At 40.4% G+C, this 22,500-nt stretch overlaps 2 protein-coding genes across 2 annotated transcripts in view; both read right to left on the minus strand.

The window, feature by feature from the left end:
• Positions 1-154, minus strand: part of LOC145402632 (moesin/ezrin/radixin homolog 1-like) — a 19,158-nt gene extending 19,004 nt beyond the window's left edge. Inside the window, exon 1 of the mRNA XM_080274624.1 lies at positions 137-154. Coding sequence (XP_080130750.1) covers positions 137-154 — 18 coding nt within the window. The remainder of the gene's footprint in view (positions 1-136) is intronic.
• Positions 155-17,938: 17,784 nt separating this feature from the next.
• Positions 17,939-21,915, minus strand: MED21 (mediator complex subunit 21). The gene is made up of 4 exons (XM_080274625.1): positions 21,871-21,915; positions 19,730-19,835; positions 19,165-19,274; positions 17,939-18,121 (listed from the first exon to the last, which is right to left on the minus strand). The coding sequence occupies exons 1-4, from the start codon at positions 21,910-21,912 to the stop codon at positions 17,939-17,941; spliced, it is 441 nt and encodes a 146-aa protein (XP_080130751.1). The 5' UTR covers positions 21,913-21,915.
• Positions 21,916-22,500: the final 585 nt, after the last annotated feature.

Raw genomic sequence — 22,500 nt, forward strand, 5'->3', positions numbered from 1 at the left:
ATCAATATTTCATGATAAATAGTTACCGTAAAGCTGTGGGGATAATTACTGGGCAGTCTGTATATCAAGAAAATAGTAAACTTTTGAAATCTCTCGCTGCGGGAAAGAAAACGGGAATGTAAACAAAAGGACTTACCGTCTTGGATTTCGGCATTTTGGTGGTTTGTGTGTCTCGGCTCACAGAAGTATCACCTGGAAGAAGAAAGATGTATTAATTTAGTATAATAATAATAATAATAATAATAATAATAATAATAATAAAAATGATGATACTACTACTGCTGCTGCTGCTACTACTACTACTACTACAAATTTAATATGCCATTTCAGCTGTTTGCAACCCCTTTTACTCGAGGACGTGATTTTTTTTTTTTTTTTTTTTTAATGTGGGGCATCCGTAGAAGCGGCTATGTCCGTCCGCCTCCCACCAGTGATTTTCCGACGAAGGTCCTTCACTTTCGTAGTCCAGGGATCACACCACACCACACCTCACAAAATCACCCTCCCACACCTTACCACATCTCACCTCACCTCACCACACCACACAAAATCACCCTCCCACACTACACCACACAAAATCAGTCTTCCAAACTACACCACACCACACCACACAAAATCAATCTCCCACACCACACAAAATCAATCTCCCACACCACACCACACAAAATCGATCTCCCACACCACACCACACAAAATCACCCTCCTACACCACACAACACCACACCACGCCACGCCACACCAGACCACACCACACACAATCACCCTCTCACACCACACCACACCACACCACAGCAAATCACCCTCCCACACCACACCACAGCAAATCACCCTCCCACACCACACCACAGTAAATCACCCTCGCACACCTTACCTTACCACACCACACCACATCCATAGAAATTCGTAGCTTTAGAGGGTAATGAAGAGAAATATGTGACAGTTGCCAACCTTTCAACCTTCGTCCATACACCGAGATATATTTTTTTTTTAACCTGTTCTACCTCATCATGTTTTTATCCAGCTTAAGGGAGATAGTACTAATAATAATAATAATAATAATAATAATAATAATAACAATAATAATAATAATAATGATTATAATAATGGGAACTGTTACTGCTGCCACCACCACCACCACTACTACTGTTACTACTACTACTACTCTTCGGTCCCAAAACCCTCCCCTGAGCTGATGTAAAGCGTCTGGTGGCAGCAAGAATGGAAGAAAATCGTCTTGGAGATTCTGAATGGTACCGTCCTTGGATATGATGTAAGATGGCCGGGGATGACGTGTGTAGTGCCGGGGTGTATGAGATAGTGGAGACAGGGTTGAGTGGCACAAGACAGTACTGATTCATCTGTCTGTCTGTCTGTCTAGTTGTCTGTCTGTCTGCGTGTCTAGCTGTCTGTCTGTCTGTTTATCTCTCCATCTATATCCACTCATCAGCCTCTTTATTCATCTATATTTATCCATCCATTCATCTATATAGTTATCCATTTATCTGTCTGTCTACCCACCTGTATATCTATCATCTGTTTATCTGTCTACCTGTCTGTCTGTCTGTCTATTGCTAGACACCTTAATCTCGTAAGAGGTAGTCACAAGTAAATCGCCTCCACGTCACCCTTTCCCCAGTCTACCTGTATGTAACTGTCTATCCACACCTATCCTTCTGTCTCTCTATCTGTTTATGTCTATCTTTCTATTGCCAGATGCCATAATTTTGTAAGTGGTGGTCACAAACAAATCGCCTCCACGTCACCCTGTCCTTTGCCATTTGACTGCCCTCCCTCCAACTCACCCCCCCCCACCATATATCTCCCCAATCCATCATTCCATCTCATCCTTGATCTCCTCTTCTCCTCTGCTTCACTCACATACGCTCTTCTAGTCAGTCTTTCATTCTGCATCCTCTCCTGAGAAATTTATTTGCTTAGTACACCATACTGTCCTCTTCTGTGTTAAATAAATCCTTCCAATATCGCCATACTCTGCAAAACGATCGTACAAAAGGATATTAACCAGCCATATCCAAAAATGAATCGCGAAGGAAGAAGCATTAGGGAGCTGATGTACAAGGATATTAACCAGCCATATCCAAAAATAAATCGCTAAGGAAAAGGCGTTAGGACCCATGTTACCCTGGCCACCCCCATCAGGCACTCACACCTCCCTCCTTTCCTCCACCTCATCCTCGGTCTACCTCTCCCCCTTTCTCCATTCCATCACTCCACCGCACCCCTACACCTCATCCACGGTCTTTCCTTCCTCCACTCTCTACCGCATCCTTCCACTTCATCCACCCTATCCCTCCACCTCATCCTCGGTCGTCCCTCTCCCTTTCTCCACCCTATCCCTCCACTTAATCCTCGGTCTATCCCTCCTCCACCCTCTACCCTATCTCTCCACCTCTTCCACTCCATCACTCCACCTCATCCTCGGTCTTTCCCTCCTCCACCCTCAACCCCCATCCCACCACCTCATCCACCCCATCCCGCCATCTCATCCTCGGTCTTCCCCTCCCCCTCATCCACCTCGCTTACGTACAGAGTTACATAAGGAGTTAATCTACATATATTTTTAAAGGCTTTTGATTACTAGGATTTCCCTCAGCTGAAAAAAATCGTCTGGCTTTAAAACGAATGAAAAACGAGCGATTGCCTCTCTCTCTCTCTCTCTCTCTCTCTCTCTCTCTCAGGTGAAAAAATCGTCTGGCTGTAAAATGAATGAAAAACGAACAATTACCACGTCTCTCTCTCTCTCTCTCTCTCTCTCTCTCTCTCTCTCTCTCATGGGGTTCAATGTCGCGTTCACGGTATTCCCAGAACGTAGAGAGAGGTGGGGGAGGGGAAGGAGAAGGGGAAGGAGAAGGGGGAGGAATTGGAGGGAAAGGATGGAGGAAGAGATTGGAGAGAGAGAGAGAGAGAGAGAGAGAGAGAGAGAGAGAGAGAGAGAGAGAGAGAGAGAGAGAGAGAGAGAGAGAGAGAGAGAGTTAACCCCTGTACCCAAACCTTTCAATATCTGCAGGTCACTCACTCTTTTCACTTGCAAATTAATATCCTCGCTTAGAGAGAGAGAGAGAGAGAGAGAGAGAGAGAGAGAGAGAGAGAGAGAGAGAGAGAGATCCTTAGCCCTCAGGTGAAGAAAAACGTGGGGCGTCAGAGTAAAAAAAAAAATAATAATAAAATAAAATAAATCGCAAGTGCACCAACATCAGGTATAGTTGATGGGGATTCATAGTTATCTGTCTATCTATCAGTCCGTCTCTCTGTTTATCTATCTATCTGTTTATCTAGCTGCCCATCTGGCTATCTCTGTCTTTCCTTCCTTTCCTCTATCCATCCATCCTTTTATCTATCTATCTACCTATCTATCTATCTGTCTATCTGTCTGTGTCTATCGATCCTTCCGTCCATCCATCCATCTGTCTATCCATCCATCTATCTATCTATCTTTTTAAAGCTTTTTATTTGCATTTTTCTCATAATTATAATGGTCTTCGTTGTGTGTGTGTGTGTGTGTGTGTGTGTGTGTGTGTGTGTGTGTGTGTGTGTGTGTGTGTGTGTGTGTGTGTGTGTGTGTGTGTGTGTGTGTATGTGTGTAGTCAGGTAAATCGCAGGTGTCTCTGTGTAATTAGACCTTTCCATTCAGTGACCTATTTTTAGAAGTGGGGTCATCTCTTGGGGTGGCCCTGTCCGTCTTCCTCTCACTCATGATTTACGGACGTGAGGATCTTGACCGTAAACTTTAATTTTAGGGAAGCCTCATCACAGCACAGCACAGCACATAACATTTCATCTTTTGCACACCACACTGCACCACACACTACACCACATCACACACCACACAAAATCACACTTCTACACCACACCACACCAGATCACCCACCCACACCACAGCACACAAAATCACCCACCCACACCACACCACACAAAATCACCCTTCCACATCACACCACACAAAATCACCCACACCACGCCACAGAAAATCACACTTCCACACCACACCACACAAATTCACCTACCCACACCACACCACACAAAATCATCCTTCCACACCACACCACACAAAATCACCCACACCACACCACACAAAATAACCCACACCACACCACACAAAATAACCCACACCACACCACACAAAATCACCCTCCCACACCATACCACACAGAATCACCAACACCACACCACACCACACAAAATTTACCCACCCACACCACACCACACAAAATCACTCTTCCACACCACACCACACAAATCACCCACACCACACCACACAAAATCATCCACACCACACCACACAAAATCACCCTCGCACACCATACCACACAAAATCACCCTGCCACACCACACCACACAAAATCACCAACACCAAACCACACCACACAAAATCACCCTGCCACACCATACCACACAAAATCACCAACACCACACCACACCACACAAATTCACCCACCCACACCACACCACACAAATTCACCCACCCACACCACACCACACAAAATCACCCTCCCACACCACACCACACAAAATCACCCTTCCACACCACACCACACCTCACCATCCTCCCTTCCACACCACACCACACCATCCTCCCTCCCACATCACACCACACCACACCACACCAAAGCAAGGACATTAAACCGGCGGGTCCTGAAGCTCCCGCATCTGTTAATTCTATACCTATTCCTCCTGAGCCAGCACTGGACGATTTTATTCAGCTGATGATTAAATTCTGAATCTGGGTGAAGTAAAAACGCGTGGAGGAAGGAAGAGTAAAATCGTAACAGCTTATCGGTGTGAATTTTTTGACCCCTGCACATTTTGGGTCGCCCTTAGATTGAGTGAAAGCGACTGGACAATTGATAATGATAATGATGATGATGATAGTAATAATAATAATAATAATAATAATAATAATAATAATAATAATAATAATTGTAATAATAATAATAATAATAATAATAATAATAATAATAGTAGTAGTAGTAGTAGTAGTAGTAATAGTAATAATAATAATAATAATAATAATAATAATAATAATAAAATAATTATAATATGAAGCAGTAGAGAATGCATATACCTCTGCCAGCGCCAAGAAAGTTTGATTTATTGCTGTAATTCCTTTTTCCTGCCAGGCGAGTACTTTTACGGCCCCACAGATTCAATTAATTCTACGGTTTTATTCTGCCCATTTACACAGGCTCAGAGAGTGCATACCATCGCCAATGTCAGTGAAATTTATAGTTTATTCCTGCATTCTTACCCCGAACCCGATCCAGCCCAAAATCTAATAAACATTTCCTTAGACCACTCTCATCCTACCCATCACAAATTACTGAAATCTGGTAGCAACGTTTTGAGGTATTTTAGTGACATGTGGAAGGGTAGGGTACGTAGGGGAACTGCAGGGGCTCAGGGAACGGGCTGCTGAGTCTATGCCCAGAGTCGTGCAGATAAATAAATAAATAAATAAATAAATAAATAAAAAAGACAAACTTATAGACGGGCATTAATCTCTGTCCAACTTAATCACCTTATCTAGTGGCTGGGGACGCTCCCTAGCACCTCTTTCTTAGCGATTTATTTTTTGGATATGGCTCGTTAATACCCTGTTGTGCGTTACTTATGCAGAGTATGGAGATGTTAGAAAGATTCACGTAACACAGAATTAGGACAGTAAGGTGTACTGAGCAAAATAAATCGCTTAGGAAAGGGCGTTAGGGAGCTTCCATAATCGGCAAGAGGTATCCCCTGAGCTGAAGAAAATCGTCTGAAGGCACAAGAATGAAATAAAAACCGTCATCATTCAAAAGAGGCTGAAAACTGGTATATCAGAAGTGAATGATATCAGTCCTTATAGATTGAAAGTTACATGGAAAGTTTGTAAAATAGCTGGGATATATTTTAGCTATAAGATGTATATATGATAACTTGTAAATGCACCATCATACTTAATAAATAGTAGAATTTTTGGAACTTTAAATGGATTGAAAATGTTATCTGGAGTAGTAGGAGGCCTTATCAGTTCGTTCAGTATCAAGTTTTTTGGAAATCTTGTGTAACTGACTCATATTAGGTACAAAAAATACATGAGTGGCACCCTTTTAGTACCTCACAAAGATGGGACGTTTGAATATTGAAACAAATTGAACAGAAAACAAGAAGTATAATGATTTTCTTCAGTCTATCTCCCTAGGAATGGAACTTTTCGAATTTAAGATGGATGGAACAGAAAGCAAGATGAATGAAGACTTTTCAGTGTATATATCTCACATGGAGTGGAAACTTTTTGAAATTTGAAATGGATTTGACAGAAAACACTCGTCATCTGCTCACCGTTTAACCGTCACGTCACTGTAACCGTCCTCCTCCCAGTTTAACGAAATCCCTCCACTGGGCGTTGGTCGGAGTGCGCACTACCACTGAATATCCCTTTTGCGCGCTTCAGGCTCACGAGAACACCACTACTACCACTACGAGTAAAAGAGAGCTAGAGGAGAGAAAAAGAGGAGTAAAAGAGTACGTAAAGCTCCTCCCGTCCTGTTCCGCGCCCTCTGTCTCTCTGATAGCAGTGATCCCGTGGCTAATAAAATTCAAGGCGGGTGATAAGGAAGGGTACCGATTAGTTCCATTTTTTCCCGCTTGTTTTGGGGGGGCGCTGTTAGTTTCCCAGTAGGTTCGTGGTGCATATGGCCTTTAGACTTGTTTTTACGAAGATAAATTTTGAAATATTGCTTTAAATTTGGGGGACTATGCGACTGAAAATATTGTTATAAATAGAGGCGGACAGCAACCCAACCTCAGATAAGATAAAGCGTCTGATTTGATGTTAACCCGTGGGAGGGCGAGAGATAAGCGGCTACGGGAATTTCAGGTGGAGGTAGAGACTGACTAGGAGTGTTAGGGAGACGAGAAAAATAGGGCACAAATTTAAAAAAGGGAGTTGAGGATCTGAGGGTGAGGATAAGGGTGCGTGTTCTCAAATTTAGGGTGAAATATGGCGGGTAGAAGAGGTATATGAGGCGAAATTGTTTGGATGACTAACGAGTTTACCTAATGTGTACCTAGTGATATGAGCAACATACATGAAATTCTCTCTCTCTCTCTCTCTCTCTCTCTCTGTATGTATTTATGTATGTATTTATTTATTTGTGTGTATGTAATGGAAGTGTATGCATGTATAATGGAAGTGTATGTATGTAAATGTATGTATGTATTTATTTATTTGTGTGTATGTAATGGAAGGATATGTGTGTGTGTGTGTGTGTGTGTGTGTGTGTGTGTGTGTGTGTGTGTGTGTGTGTGTGTGTGTGTGTGTGTGTGTGTGTGTGTGTGTGTGTGTGTGTGTGTGGTTAAATATTGCCAACATGATTATTGGCGTGGGCTCTTGCGGTTAGCAGCCCACCATGTGTGTGTGTGTGTGTGTGTGTGTGTGTGTGTGTGTGTGTGTGTGTGTGTAAAGTGCAGCATGTCTACAAATGTGCGTGTATGTAATCATTATGTACACATGTAATGCTTGTCACGGAGAAGCGATATGGAAAGGATGTACAGCCGTAGTATCGTCCTTTTCTTCCTCTGATCTACATGATTTTAACTGCAAGAGGACGAAAAGTAAGAATGTAATGATTATTTTGATGTACATAACTTTTTGGTCATGTGGAGAGGATGGAGAATGAGAGACTAACGAGGAGAGTGTATGTGATTGAGGTGGAGGGGGGAGAGGCAGGGGGAGATCGAGAATGAAGATGAGGTGGAAGGATGGAGTGGAGAGGTATATGAGGCAAGGGTGTGTGCGTTGGGAGGAGGGCAGGGTAATGGCAGGGGACAGGACGACATGGAGGTGATTTGTTTGTGGCCAACCATTACGGGATTAGTGCGTCTGGCTGTAGATATATAGATTGATAGATAGATAGATAGATTACTGTTCCTCTCCTCACACGGTAACACTCCTTCAGTTATCATTAACTAAACCCCATCTAAATCCTTATTTCTTATTTGAATTTATTCAGAAGAACGGTGAAGCATTTTTCACTAATCAGGCCGCCACCAAAATGTTGTATTAATTTTCAAAAGATATCTTTGAATGGATTAACGAAGGTTGTGTTCCATATCTCACCAGTTAAGGAAACTCTCAAACACCTCTTCCTTAGCGATTTATGTTTGGATACGGCTGGTTAACATCAATTTGCTTGCTGCTTATGATGACTATGGTGGCGTTTGAATGATTTGAATGACACAGAAGAGGACGGTAAGGAGTAATAAGGAAAATAAGTCACCTAGAAAGAGGTGTTAGGGAGCCCAGATGTAGTTAGACTGGAGGATTAGTAACCGAGGAGATTCGTTCGTACCTCGTTACTTAGGCTCATCAAATATCATGCAATCGCGACTCCTAACTCATCTTTCTAAGCCATTTATTTTGCTTAGTACAGCCTGTCGTCCTCGTCCGTGTCACATACAGTAAATAATTCTAACATCACCATACTCCGCATAAATAGCGTACAGAATTATATTAGCGAACCGTATGCCGCAATAAATCGGTAAGGAAGAGGTGTTAGGTAGCTTACTGAGAATACGAACCCTGGTATTCAAGTTGTGAGTGGCACAGTTCCGTCAGATGAAAAAATAATAGATATAAAATCGGATCTAAGGAGTTTTGTCCTTTCTGGGTATGCAAAAAATAAAACAAGAAATCTATCTATCTATCTATCTATCTATATCTATCTACCTATCTATCTATCCATTTATTGCCAGACGCCTCAATCCCGTAAGGGGTGGCCACAAACCAATTACTTCCTTGTCACCCTGTCCCCTGCCATTTCACTGCCCTCCCCCAGCTCAAACCCCTCTCTCTTGTATACCTCTCCATCCCTCCATCTCATCCTCGACCTCCCCCTTGCTTCTCCCCTCCTCCATCTCACTCACACTCTCCTCGTTAGTCTCTCGCTCTCCATCCTCTCCACATGGCCAAACCACCTCAGTATACGTCTCCTAAATAAAAAAATAAAATAAAATAATGACACTCTTAATATTTGCAGTACACGTAAGGCTCTATCGATGAATAACCTCCTCATGTGTTTATGTTGTGGTTATGGCGCCTTTGCAATGTTCAGTGTCAACCTTAAACTGTCGAACTGATATATCTTTGTGAAATATGATGATGCTGGTTGGTATAGTGTGGGTTGATTTGTCTAGTAACCAAGGAGACTCATTCCCATCTCATTTCCAAGGCTCGTATTCTGGTCGGTTAAGGAAGCTCCCTAGCACCTCCTCTTTAGCGATTTATTTTTGGATATGGGTGGTTCGTATTTTTTTGAAGGTTATTTATGCAGAGTATAGCGATATTGGAAGGATTTATGTAGCGCAGGAGAGCACAGTAACGTGTAATAAAATAAATCGGTTAGGAGGGGGGTGTTAGGGAACTTTCATAACCGATGAGAATTTTGTACATTGTTCAGAGTATGGCGATATTGAAAGGATTTATGTAACACAGAAGAGAACATTAAGGTGTAATAAAAAAAATAAATAAATCGCTTAGGAGGAGGTGTTAGGGAGTTTCCATAACCGATGATAATATGGGCCAGTGAATATAACACCATAACAACATAGTATTTGGAATATTGGATTGGACCAGTTCTGTCGCGTGAGAGCAAAGTGTAATAAAATAAATCGCTTAGGAAGAGGTGTTAGCGAGTATCATTAACCGACGAGAATACAGGCCACCAAAACTTAAAATTCAGATTCAAAATGTCGAATTAGTCCAATTCTGTCGGGTAAAAGCAAAGTATAATAAAAATAAATCCCAAAGAAAGAGGTGTTAGGGAGCTTCCTTAACCGATGAGGCCCAGTAAATATAATGCCAGCAGAGTGACGCAATCGGTGACTCTTATGTTACTTAGAACCATGCGTCACTGTTGCCCTTTCCCGACACGCCTGTTGTTGTTGTTGATATTCGTCCCGAGTTAATTGGGACACGGGGAAACAGAGAGCCCGTCAGAGAGTTGCGCTATGCACGCGCCTGTAATCGTTAACGAGGGGGAGGGTAAACCCTGGCCGTGTTAAGAAGTATGATGCCCGCTACATGCGCGATGTCGTCACCCGAACGATCAAAGTTCCAGTCGGGTCGAGATCGGAGCAGGGTGGTGGCCGGACATTCTAGTATGTAGTGTAAAAGAGGCCCTTCGGTTCTCTCAAGGCAATGGGGACAAGGGTCAGGCTCCAAACCAGCAGTTTGCTTGTAGCACAGAAGCCCCATACGCAGTCTTCGGAGTCTTACTAGTAGGTAATTATGCAGGCCAGCGGGAGTCGAAATTGGTGTATAGGATGTGGCTGTGGTATACCCGACACGCCTTTTCCTAAGCGATTTATTTTGCGTATTACACCTTAATATCCTCGATCGATGAGAAGGATTGACTGATTTATGAAAAATAGATACATTGATAGATAGAAAGGTGGATAGATAGGTAGATAGATAGGTAGGTAGACAGGTAGATAGACTGATTGAATGACCTGATGGGAGAACACACAGGTAGACATATGGACATGTTTTTTACTGATGGATGAGGATAGATAGATAGATAGATAGACAGATAGATAGATAGGCTGTGAAAAGGGACGGATGGAAAAATAGACGTGATATGAAAAGCAGCAAGAGAAAATTCACTACGGGATAGAGAGATTGATTTATTGGTGAAAAATGGATTAGGAAACGCAACAGTGAGGGAACATTTTTGCCTTGTGTGAGAGAGGGAGAGAGAGAGAGAGAGAGAGAGAGAATCTGTCTGTCTGTCTGTCTATCTATATATCCATCTATCTATCTGTGTCTATCTACCTCTCTATATTTTCATCAGTCTGTCTCATAAAACGCTGACCAAAATATACAGCTAAAAAATACCTTTTTATTCCACACATTTCACTTCAGTATTCCTAGTGTATGCATAATGAAAACTACATTGATATTAAAATGATATATAAAATATAATGGTATAACGTGCAGAATGAATCACAAAGGAAAAGCTGTTACCAAGCATCCTGTGGCACCTGGGTTACATAGGCCTCTTCCTAGATATCAGTCACGCCTCTGGATGGAAATGATAAGGAATTTGATGATAGTGGATCCTTAAGTGGTCATCTACCCCTATGTGTTGTGGACTCCATATAGGCCTAGTTTCTCTCTCTCTCTTTCTACCCAAACTTTAATTCCTGTAGGAGTGGCCATAGATGAATCGCCTCCATATCACCCCATCCTCAGTCATCAGGCCGTCCAGTCTCCACATCACACCTTATATACCTCTCCACCCAGACTATCATGAAATCAGTTGCCCTCCTCCTCTTGGTAGTAGAGCAAGGTATCAACACCCTCAGCATAAAATCGTGTGGTGTTATGTTACAGTAAAATTCTTGAGTTATTCGCACCATGAAAAGAAAATCGTCTGGTGTTGTTAGTGAAATTCATGAGTTATTCGTACCATGAGGGTTATTGGCACCAGTATAAACACCCTCAATCTCCAGTGACCTACCCAGCTGAATCAAATAGTTGTCTGGATGATGAGAAGGCTAATCGACGAGTGAGAGAGAGAGAGAGTTTAGTAAGCAAGAAGACTAGGCAGGAGGTAAAATCTAAAACAGAGGGGAAAAATGGAGAGAAAATAAAGTTTTGGAAGGAGACTTAACATTTCATACTCCCACAAATAAAAATGCTTTGCTTCATAATGCCTGTAGGGTTGCGACAACACACCATTCTTCGCTAGATGTTGATGTTGCTTTGTCCTGCCCTTGATTGTGTTAGTCTTCAGTCAGTGTTGTACTAGCCAAGATAATACAGCCTGAGTCACACCTGTGGTTAAAAATGATGCCACTCTATCACTGCTGTAATATTAGCTGTCATCACTATCACCACATTGCATTAGGCTTAGTCAGTGATTGTGTGTGTTGTTGCTGAAATTACCTTATTACTAAAAGATTTTTCATGAGAAAATGTCACGGTCAAAACAAAGTCATGTTGAATGAACGAGTACATAACTGTAGTACTTCTTTTATGAAACAGTCCTTGCATGTATTCAGTATGGATAACGAGTGTTAGCGCTGAAATGATACATGTGGAAGATGTGTGGTACACAGAAGGACTGCTGGGCCTCAGGGAACAGGTTGTTAAGCTTATGTCTAATGTCAGGCATATAAAAAACACAATATAATTCATTTTAGGGGCAAAATGTCAACATTCTTCCCTGACAGTCACTTGTTAGGGTTTGAACCACTGCAAGTAGGCCACAGTTTTGACCGCCAGCCTGAGTGCTCTACCACCACACCACCAAGCATTATAGTTAAGGTTGAAATAATACCATTCTGTATTTATAAAATCTCTGAGTAAATTATTTGGAATCCTAAATAATGATTTGACAGTTAACAAACAAAAGAATACCTGTAATTACAGACAGCAGTGCACTGTAATCCTTGACCAATGTTTTGTTACTTACATTGTTACCATGACATAAAGAATGAGATATGATAAAATACAGTAAATGAATTGATGAACAGATCTGAAAAGTAATGCAACAGAGGTTTTAGATCCGGATGTGGGTATATACTGTAATTTGCTTTTAACAAAACACACACACACACACACACACATTACAGTACACATTACTCAGTATGTATACCATTATAATACTATGAAACCTCACACATGCAATGCAGCATACCATGGGATGAAATGGGGCTTTTTCCATGAGCTTGGAAGAAAGTTTTATCTTCCCCTTTACAGTATTTTTCCACCTCTTCAACCTGTTTAGTACGATGACAACATTACTGTATTCCTGTTGCTAACATATGCGCTTACATGACCTATGAACACATCTCACAGTGAAAGAATCAGAAACAATCCTCGTTTATCTTTTTTTAATATCTTATTATAAGAGCAACTGAAGAATTAGTATTATTATTATCATTACTACTGTTACTGTATTAATATTTTTAAATCCCTTGAGATATAGGAAAAAGAAACACAAATTTGTTGGTGCCTCCATTCCCCCACTCTTCAAGCCTGAAAATAGTCTTGAATCCACACACTGACATGCTTTACTATTCAGTCTCACAAGTAATTAGAGTAATCCACTGTTTTCTCCCAGTCAGTTGAACAGTTTCCTTGACTGAAAGTTTCACATGAACATGAAACAAAAACTTGAAACAGAGGTAACATCCATGTTCCATACAGATATCTAACCTTGTGATATCAGTAACAGGTTTTACTTTTCACCCTTTTCACTCAGATTCGTTTCATTTATATATCCGTTTCATCATCACAGGTAAAATATTATGATGCAAACCATACATCTCTTCTGAGCAATCCATGCAGCAGACATATGCACACATGCACTTATAATCAGTTAAGAGTTTTCATTAAGGAGAAAAGGATGGAAATACTGGTCTAGAGAGGTAATATCCTAGTGTAACCATGAGGGAAGATGAGAGATAAAGAGGGAAAGAATGAAAATAGTAAAGAAAATCTGACAGGAAAAAGGAATTAAAATAAAAGACGTGTCCGAGAGTGGAAGGATGACTGACTGTAGTTCCACCAGTCATAGATATTTAACTAAACATGTGTGTAATTTCTTGTACTAATTATGTCTTTTAATACTGTGAAAACTTACTGTCACCTGTATATAAGTTAGTAACAAGTCTACCTTCTGAGAGAGTAATAGTCTACCTTCTGAGACAGTAATAACACCACTTTATCTCATATTATCAGCAGTTTAACCATATTTCCCTCTCATAAATGGAGTGGATAGGATCTAGAAAAAGAGGAAATTATACATTGTGGGAAATATATGAGTTATAAGGTAATCTCTTTGATCATGGAAATTTCAGACCATGGAACAGTCAGTTGGAGAAGAACAGGGAGGCTTTAGGAAGGGAAGAGGTTGTGTAGATCAGATATTCATTCTTAGATCTTTAGTGGCAAAGTTTCTAGAGAAGGGAAAGAAGTTGTATGCGGCTTTCATGGATTTGGAGAAAGCATATGACAGGGTGGATAGACAATGATTGTGGAAAGTGTTAAGAATATATGGAGTAGATGGGAAGTTGTTGAATGCTGTGAAGAGTATGTACGATGGTGCGAAGGCTGCAGTGCATGTGGATGGTGAACTAAGTGAATTTTTCTCTTTGAAAGTTGGGTTGAAACAGGGATGAGTCATGTCTCCATGGTTGTTCAATCTGTACATGGATAGGGTAATAAAAGTGGTACAAGGTAGGGTAGTGGATGCTGGAGTGGCCCTGGTGAGAGAGGATAGTGTTTGGAAACTCCCTGTACTGTTGTTTTCAGATGATACTGTGTTGTTGAGTGAAGACGAAGGGGAGCTGCAATGCTTGGTGGATGAGTTTGGGAGAGTGTGTAAGAAACGGAATCTAAAGGTGAATGTAGGGAAGAGTAAAGTGATGGTCTTTGAGAGAGGTGAAGTCAGTGAATGTACAGCGAGGTTGGATGGTGAGGAATTGGAAAATGTGAGTACGTTTAAGTACTTGGGTTGTGTGATGAGTAAGGATGGAGGTTTGGAGGGTGAAGTGCTTGAAAGGGTACAGCAGGGAAGAAAGGTTGCTGGTTCCTTGAAAGCAGTGATAAGAAACAGGGAAGTGAGCATGGAAGTGAAAAAGTTACTACATGACAGTATTGTGATACCAACTCTAACGTATGGAAGTGAAGCTTGGACGTTGTTGGAAGGACACAAGTCAAGATTAAAGCAGTGGAAATGAGTTATTTAAGAGGAGCCTGTGGAGTCACATGGAGAGACAGGCTGATGAATGAGGATATAAAGGAGTGTTGTGGTGTGGATGTGGATGTGATAGGAAGTGTTATGAGGAACACACTGAGGTGGTTTGGCCATGTGGGGAGGATGGAGGGTGAAAGACTGACGAAGAGAGTGTATGTGAGTGAGGTGGAGGGGGGAAGAGGGAGGGGGAGGCCGAGGATGAGATGGAGGGATGGGGTGGAGAGGTATATGAGAGACGGGGGTGTGAGTTGGGAGCAGGGCAGTGAAATGGCAGGGGACAGGGCAACTTAGAGGCGATTTGTTTGTGGCCACCCCAAATGGGATTGAGGCATCTGGCAATAGATAGATAGATAGGAACAGTCAGCTGGGCCTGATTATGGAAACTTAATTATGAATGGTAGAAATTAGAGAACGTTTATTCATCTGGAAAACAATAAATGTGATGAATAAAACTGTATTGATCTGTTTTTGGAAACTAATCCAGCAAAATGGAAAACAGCAACTATCTATAAATACTGTAAATGCAGTTAAGTCACCTATAACATGAAAATGTATTCTGCAGATTGATGGTTAATAGCCTGAGAACAGCACTGTATTGAAACATATAATGCCATTTTTGACAAGCAAAATCCATTAATTCCTGTGTCATATGCTGCTACATGAGAGTCTCTGTTCAGAGCACAATGATAGGCAAACAAGCCACAAGGCTCAGTTTGAGATCTACAGTCTTGCTCTCATAGGGATGTACACTGATATATGGCTTTATCAACCAGTTACAGAATTTACAAGGCTGCCCTGGTAGGGATTAAGGTGGAATAATGAAAGTGATACTTTAGTTGGGTGGCCATGACCTTTTGTAAGTATGAATTTGTATAATGCAGTGATCAGCTGGTACCAAAATACTGCACTACAGGTGACCTGACTGTATGATCTAGAGAGAGGACAACAGATCTGAATAAACAGCTGGTGGTACAACTAAATATCCCATATCTGAATACCCATTTTCCATGACATGGAAACACTTACGTATTTTAATATCACATGATAAATAGAGAAAATAATAATAAAGACAATCCTAATTTACCTGCATTGATGCACTGGGGTTAGTTACAATAACTATAATAATAATAATGAAGTTTCACAGTACAGTATAAGTCATCATCATCATCATCAACATCGTCATTAGGATTACGTCCTAAAAAAATACTGTGTGCCAGTTATAAAACTGGACAAGTCCTGTCACAGTACCAAACACTGGCATTATGGTACAGTGGCATCATGAAGCCTGTCTGTAATCAAGGACTGGTAAAATAACATCATACAACTGATATTACATTTGTACCATCATATCCTTCAAGCAGGCTTTAGCAGTTGACACGGTAGATAATAATTCAGATTATCCACACCATTCCTCAAGTAGAAAGCAGGGGAAACATATTAATCACTTGTTTAATCCCTTCCATCCTATGAGGCTTTTAAAATTTTATTCTTGCTCCAGATGATTTTGTTCAGATTCAGACCTCTACTAGTGAAGGAATTAACCCCTACGCTGCGGTGGCCCTAAACATTTCCTACGTCCACGGTGTGGGAAAACCAGTTAAAACAAAATCGTGTTTTTATCGTGTTTTGACCCACTTACACCTAACCAAACATGAAAACATTTTGGTCAGAATAAGTTTACACTCCACACTGATGATCTGCAATCCCCTCATCAAGCATAAGCATGCAGTAGCTGTGAAAAATGACCAAAAAGTTCACAATGTTTCGCACGGCTCTTCCGGAATGTACGATGCAGTCTACCAATCAGCACTTCCAGAATGCTGTACGCAGCTGAGGGGTTAATGAAGGGTGTATCTAACCCCTCCAGTTTGAGAAGTCTATCCTAAGCTGAATGAAATCACCTAGGGATAGTAAGAATACAGTAATATAGAAAACATCTAATTAGACTGAAGGCATCAGGAAATAGTAACCCTTTCTTCCATCCTCGAGTTAGTTATCAATTCAAGAATATTAATGTCCTTGGCATCTCCACAATCACTGTTGATAATTTGGGTGTGCTATATGTTTTAACTACTGCTGAAGTTTAATTTATAATGGTCATATTATGTGGTCATCATCAATTTGCATCCATATACTGTTTAGCCTAAGGAGTACTGTATAAAGTTTTAACACTGGCATGCACAGACTGATTTGCCATGATACTTACAACTGTTATTAGTTTGAATTCTGGAAGTGAATTTAGTGTATAAATGGGTTGCCATGTGGTCTGCTATAATAAAGTGCCACATGGCTCTATCCCAATAGTCACATGCACTGATTAAGTTAAAACTCAATGACTCTGCATTACCACATTTCTGTGAATAAATTCTCCCGATCATTCTTTTCACACAACACTGACGTACAATGCTAAACTATCAAAAGATTCCTGACAATAAAGGATTACGGAGTAGAAAGAGGTAAATCAAAACAGAAACACCAGCAGCCTGAGAACAGTAGTATGAATATTATGTTCCATGCTTTAATAATGCTCCACAACTCTGGCCATTCCACGCTGTCATTACCCTATCAGCCTAGTCATGGAAGAAACAGGAGGTATTACTGTAACACTGATACAACTCATATCAGTTAACCAACAACCTACTACCACTACTGACATAACCAAATGCCTGGTAACCTTCAGTACAGTACGTCATCATGCCACGATCTTGGGCAATATATTTATATAAAATGTGTACCAGTCACATCAAAATGGAGTTTCAGTCTTAAAAGAATACATATCCTTGTAAAACTAATTCTTTCATGTAGATGGTCTATATTTAGTGAAATTCATCTATCACTGCACATACATAAGAGCCTCTCAACCCCCTGAAACAAATGACATAAATTATGTTCTATTCTTCTTATTTCCAGATGATATTCTTCACTTTTGCAATGCGAGGGGTTAGGTATAGCTTCCATTAGTCCCTTTGCAAATAAAAGTACAGCCTAAGTAGAATAAAACTGGCTGGTATTAGCAACAGTATAAATAATACTACCGGTATGCCAATAGTACAGAAGTTAAGCCTGCTAATACAGTATTGCAACAGTGTTACTTTGCCTAACAGTGTACATTAACCAGAATTTAATAAAACATCCTAACCCTTGTTAAATATCCAAACCCTTAACCCCATTATTTATATCTTAATGGAATCGCCCTGAGATGCTTCCGTGATGCGATTGATGGCCAGCTGTGTGTTAGCGATATCAGTGAGGGCACGGTTTATCTCTTCAAGCAGTTTGTCACCTCGTTCAATTCCGCGCTGTAGTCGCTGGGCCGCCTCCTCTCCCTCTTGCTCTAGGGTTCGCATGCTGGCTGTCTAGGGGTGAAGGAGATTTGAAAATTGGTGGGTGGGAGGAAGTGTACGGAAAACTTTGATCTTTCATATGTAAACAAAGTGTCCCAAAAAATGTATGAGAAATCAGGTTATTCTCAGGCTAATATTGATACAGAAATGCAGTAAAAACATCTTTCCAGTTCTCAGCCAACATGGAGCTACGGTACGATTACTGATGGCTTTATGGGTAACTGTGGCTCTATAATGGTGAAGAATTGGACCTGTGTTGATATTCTGTACCACTCACAGCTCAAATTTAGCCCAGGAATGACCCCTGATGTTTCTGGGGCATATCCTGGATCACCCTGTATATATAAACAAGATTAAAGCTAGTCTGGAATATTGTATGCAGAAGATCCTCAGGTTTACCCCTTCAGTAGGATGATGTACTGCATTCAGGATTTAGTTTGGTTATCTTCATACAGTTATATTCTGCTGGGGTGACTTTTTAAACTGGGTGGGTTAGAAACAGCCTTCACTAACTCCTTCATTCTAGACATCATTCCAAAACTGGATGAAATTGCTTGGAAGTTCTATGAATGAAGCAGAAAATATGTCAAAGGACTGAAGAGACTAACAAGTGTATGAGTTATATACAAGGTCAGTGGTTATCTCAGGTTACTAATTTCAAGACTATTTTATTCAACTCCAGAATGGACTCTCATACTGAAGGGGTTAATATGAGTTTTATCGAACATCATCAGTTTGAAAGCCTGTCCCAAAGCTTATTAAACAATCCACAGATGGCACGAGTAAAAAAAAAAATAAAAAAATACAAAGACTGACTGAAGCAGCAGTGAGCACTTGGAAGTCGAATAGCCAAGTATGAACAATGTGATCTGTATGTTGCTAGTTGCATTGGCTACATGAACCCTTGTCTTCTGCTTTCCTTATCTCAAGGGTTTAAAGACTATAATCCCTACTGAGGGAAGAAGGCTGCCTGAGTATGCTCAATTTTACAATACTAACATATATGAAAACTAGTCATTACAAGCTCTCTTCACTGAACATGATACTCAACTTACTTGTAGTTCAGCTGAGGAGTCTTCTGAAGGTAATGATTCAATTAGGGCATCAATATCTTTGGCATTTCTTGCTATTACTGTTGCAAACACTCGCTTGTGTTCAGTCATGTCTGAAAATAAATGAAAATAAAAAATGTGACCTTATACAGTTGTACAACATCAGCATTATAAACTTGTTAACTATTAGACACGGTAGGGATTCATTAAAGGTGTTGAATATTTTGTTCATGGCAGTACTTCAGTGCCTGTATTGCCAAGGCTACAATATCTGTCATTTAGGAGTTTACATTTTTTAGATACAATTCCTTACTCATGTTTCATGCAGGAGCTTGCCCAAGAACCTGAAATATGGCCAAATGTAGTACAAATGACAAGAACAATGAGTGGAAGTATTTTTCCAAGACTAAGGAGTAAAAAGTCATGGGCAGTGTGTTTGCTCAACCTATTTTCTCTCCTCTGTCATACCGATTGTTCTGAGCACTAAACATTACAAATATCCTGGAAATCCGATAATATGAGAAGGGAAGGAGCAGAAATGAACCTAATTAAACTGTATGGAACTGACCATCTGGATTCTCATTCTGCGATGGAGTTTTGCCACTCTTGTCAAAGCTACAGGGTGCTGCTGAAGTGAAAAGACACCCGATACTGTTGTAAAGATTTTCTGCTTGCTGAAATAAGAGAGAGAAAATGAGGATGATTATAAATTTCATTACTTTATGTGCGCCTGCTGCTAAAAACACTGTTCAGAAAAGAATATAACTTTTCCCTGTATACAATTTGATTACACTAAGTTTTGTTGCTACTGCAAGACAATTTTATTCAGCATAAGGATGGTGTCTTGTCTGTTATGAATTAAATGTCCAACTTCCATGATTTATTGAGTACAGTGCTGTACTGCCTTCCCTACATAATATATTTAGCACTGTTTCCCACCCCAACTCCCCAGCTGTTTAATTTTCCATGGAAAAATAAATTTTTATTTTCCAGAGCCATACAAGACTGTGAATGCATACTGAAATTCCAAGCTTTCTATGGCTGCTAACAAAATGTACCAAACAGGCCTGACTTACCAGTATAACAGCCACAAACCTATGACCCTAACTATCACAAAAACTGCCACTGCTTTTTGTATAGGTTAGGCCTGTTTAATTGTGCAAATGAAATGATAAATGCAGAAAAAAGGTAATATAAAAGCTGAGAGATTGCAGAAATTCACTTGGAAGTTTACCAATTTTAATTCAGACAGTTGCATATATGGTTAGGACATGGCTTTCCTACTTATACTTGTTGTAAAGATTGTTTAGCCTTAATCACTGTAATAATAACCAGGTCATAATGTTATGACTCATAAAAATGGCCACTGTGAATTCATTAGCTACTCATTGCTTTGGCCTACTGGCTACTATTTTATTTCATGTATCAAACATAATGTACTGTAGACTATAATGCAATTTTCATGTCTTTTCAAGCAGTGTCCCCTGATCCTGTAACTGCCCTACAACTCAAAGTAACTTCCCATACCACACCAATATATCACCTGTTATAGGTAAGTGGTGAATTGCAGACCTAGGGGGTATTAATTTACCCAGAAGGCAGTTATTATTTTTTATTAATTAAAATACTATTTCTTGATGTGCCTCTACGATTTTTCCTTTATTTCATTTTTTTTTTCTTCTGTGCACCAACAATATATGGTATATAATCTCTTAAAGGTAAGTGAGGAATCAGAGACCTAGGAATTATTAACGTACCCAGAAAGAAGTTACTGATTCTTATGAGTTCATATACAGTATCATTAGTAGATGTGCTTTAGTATTTTTCTGCAGTACGGTTTCAATTTTTCTCCATAAATGTCTGCTACCAGTTGTAACTTGCATCGTTTTCTCGTAAGAATTCAATTTCTAGTTACATAAAGAAATTTCAAGATATTCCAGTGATATTTAAATATCAAACCATGCACCAAGATCCATGTTGTTTTTGGATTCCTTGCCTAAGTTGATAAGGCTGCACACTGCATATGGACGCTTCGGAACCTGTATCCATTTCAGGAGTTACTTGACGATATGTAATGACAGTCTTAGTTTTGAGGGGTTCTGTATTATATTGATCTTGTTGTGCATTAAACTGAGGATGAACACAGCACTGTGCATTTGAACTACAGTGCAGTGTGTCATGTCTTTCTGGATATTTACCAAGAATGATGCCATTTCTGCAGCATCGTGACATTTACGTCCAAATAATGTGGCTTTCGTGGTTAGGTTAGGTTTGACTGGTACCCCTTTATACCTAGCATATGTCGCATACAGTATGTGAGGTGAATATGATGGTTCTGCCTCCACGTGAATGAAGCAGAATTCTGTAGTGTTCAAATTATTATTTTTAATCATTTTTTCCTTTGTGTGTTTGATGGCTTTTCTGCTTCCACGATTGCACCAGTCAACAGCACGCCTCATAACTAGGCCAGTTGTTATTACAGTAATGTTTTACAAATATAAGTCCTCCCAGAATCCTCAAAGTACCTGTAAGCTACACCTACTTGACACTAAATAAAGGTATCGACGAAGGTAAATACAGGGACGGCGTACTTTCTTAAAAGTACGGTACATAAAGCATTTACAATAAAGTTAGCGTAAAGGAACACTTCACAAACTCAAGTTTTTCTCTCTTGCATGTCGAGTATAACATAATAGGCGAAATAATTACAGTATTGACGGCATCCTGGAGCTGTGACAATCGGTCCGCCATGTTGGTTGTTGTGATGGCCGCTGGAGGGTTCGGCTCGCTAGCATTCGGTTGTAAACAATGTACGAGAGACCCCGGATGTTGTTTTATTCGGTGTTCTTGCAAATTCCCCGAAGATTTTCCAACACGTGTTTTTAACTACAAAGCAGTGTCTTTATCGGCGAAGAAGGGATATCCAACTAGGTGAGTTTATATATATTTATTGTCTGACACCTAGGGATGGCCTCTAAAGAAATCTCCTAATAGTTTCACCGCTTATAACAGTGTCTTGAACAGTAGAGGAGGATTTGACAAATAGATGAATTTATCTGTTTACTGCACAGCACGTAATGTGGTGGAGAATGACCTCGGTATATAGATCTCCATGCATTATGTCGTTACACAGTAATGACCCCGTATCCCACAGAACTACTCTCGCTATTCCTTCCCAAACCACTCGGCTTTTCACACATGATTTTCTCCATTGGGATATGAAGGCGAACTATCTAAAGTATTTTATTTATATTTTCGCAACTGAATCAGCCTCCTCACCACATTTCTCACGAATCCATGCTTTCGTACACGTCCCCATGCACGTAATAACACAGTAGC

Source organism: Coenobita brevimanus, chromosome 58 (assembly GCF_032717465.1).
Source record: "Coenobita brevimanus isolate Jiangsu-jjx chromosome 58, ASM3271746v2, whole genome shotgun sequence".
In the NCBI taxonomy this organism is placed as follows: domain Eukaryota; kingdom Metazoa; phylum Arthropoda; class Malacostraca; order Decapoda; family Coenobitidae; genus Coenobita; species Coenobita brevimanus.

Coding starts and splice junctions, on each gene's coding strand:
- MED21 (XM_080274625.1), bottom strand. CDS start 21,912: ATGGCGGACCGATTGTCACAGCTCCAGGATGCCGTCAATACT. Junction 19,275..19,729: donor GCAGAATGAGAATCCAGATG/GTCAGTTCCATA, acceptor ATTTATTTTCAG/ACATGACTGAACACAAGCGA. Junction 18,122..19,164: donor ACTCCTCAGCTGAACTACAA/GTAAGTTGAGTA, acceptor CTTCACCCCTAG/ACAGCCAGCATGCGAACCCT.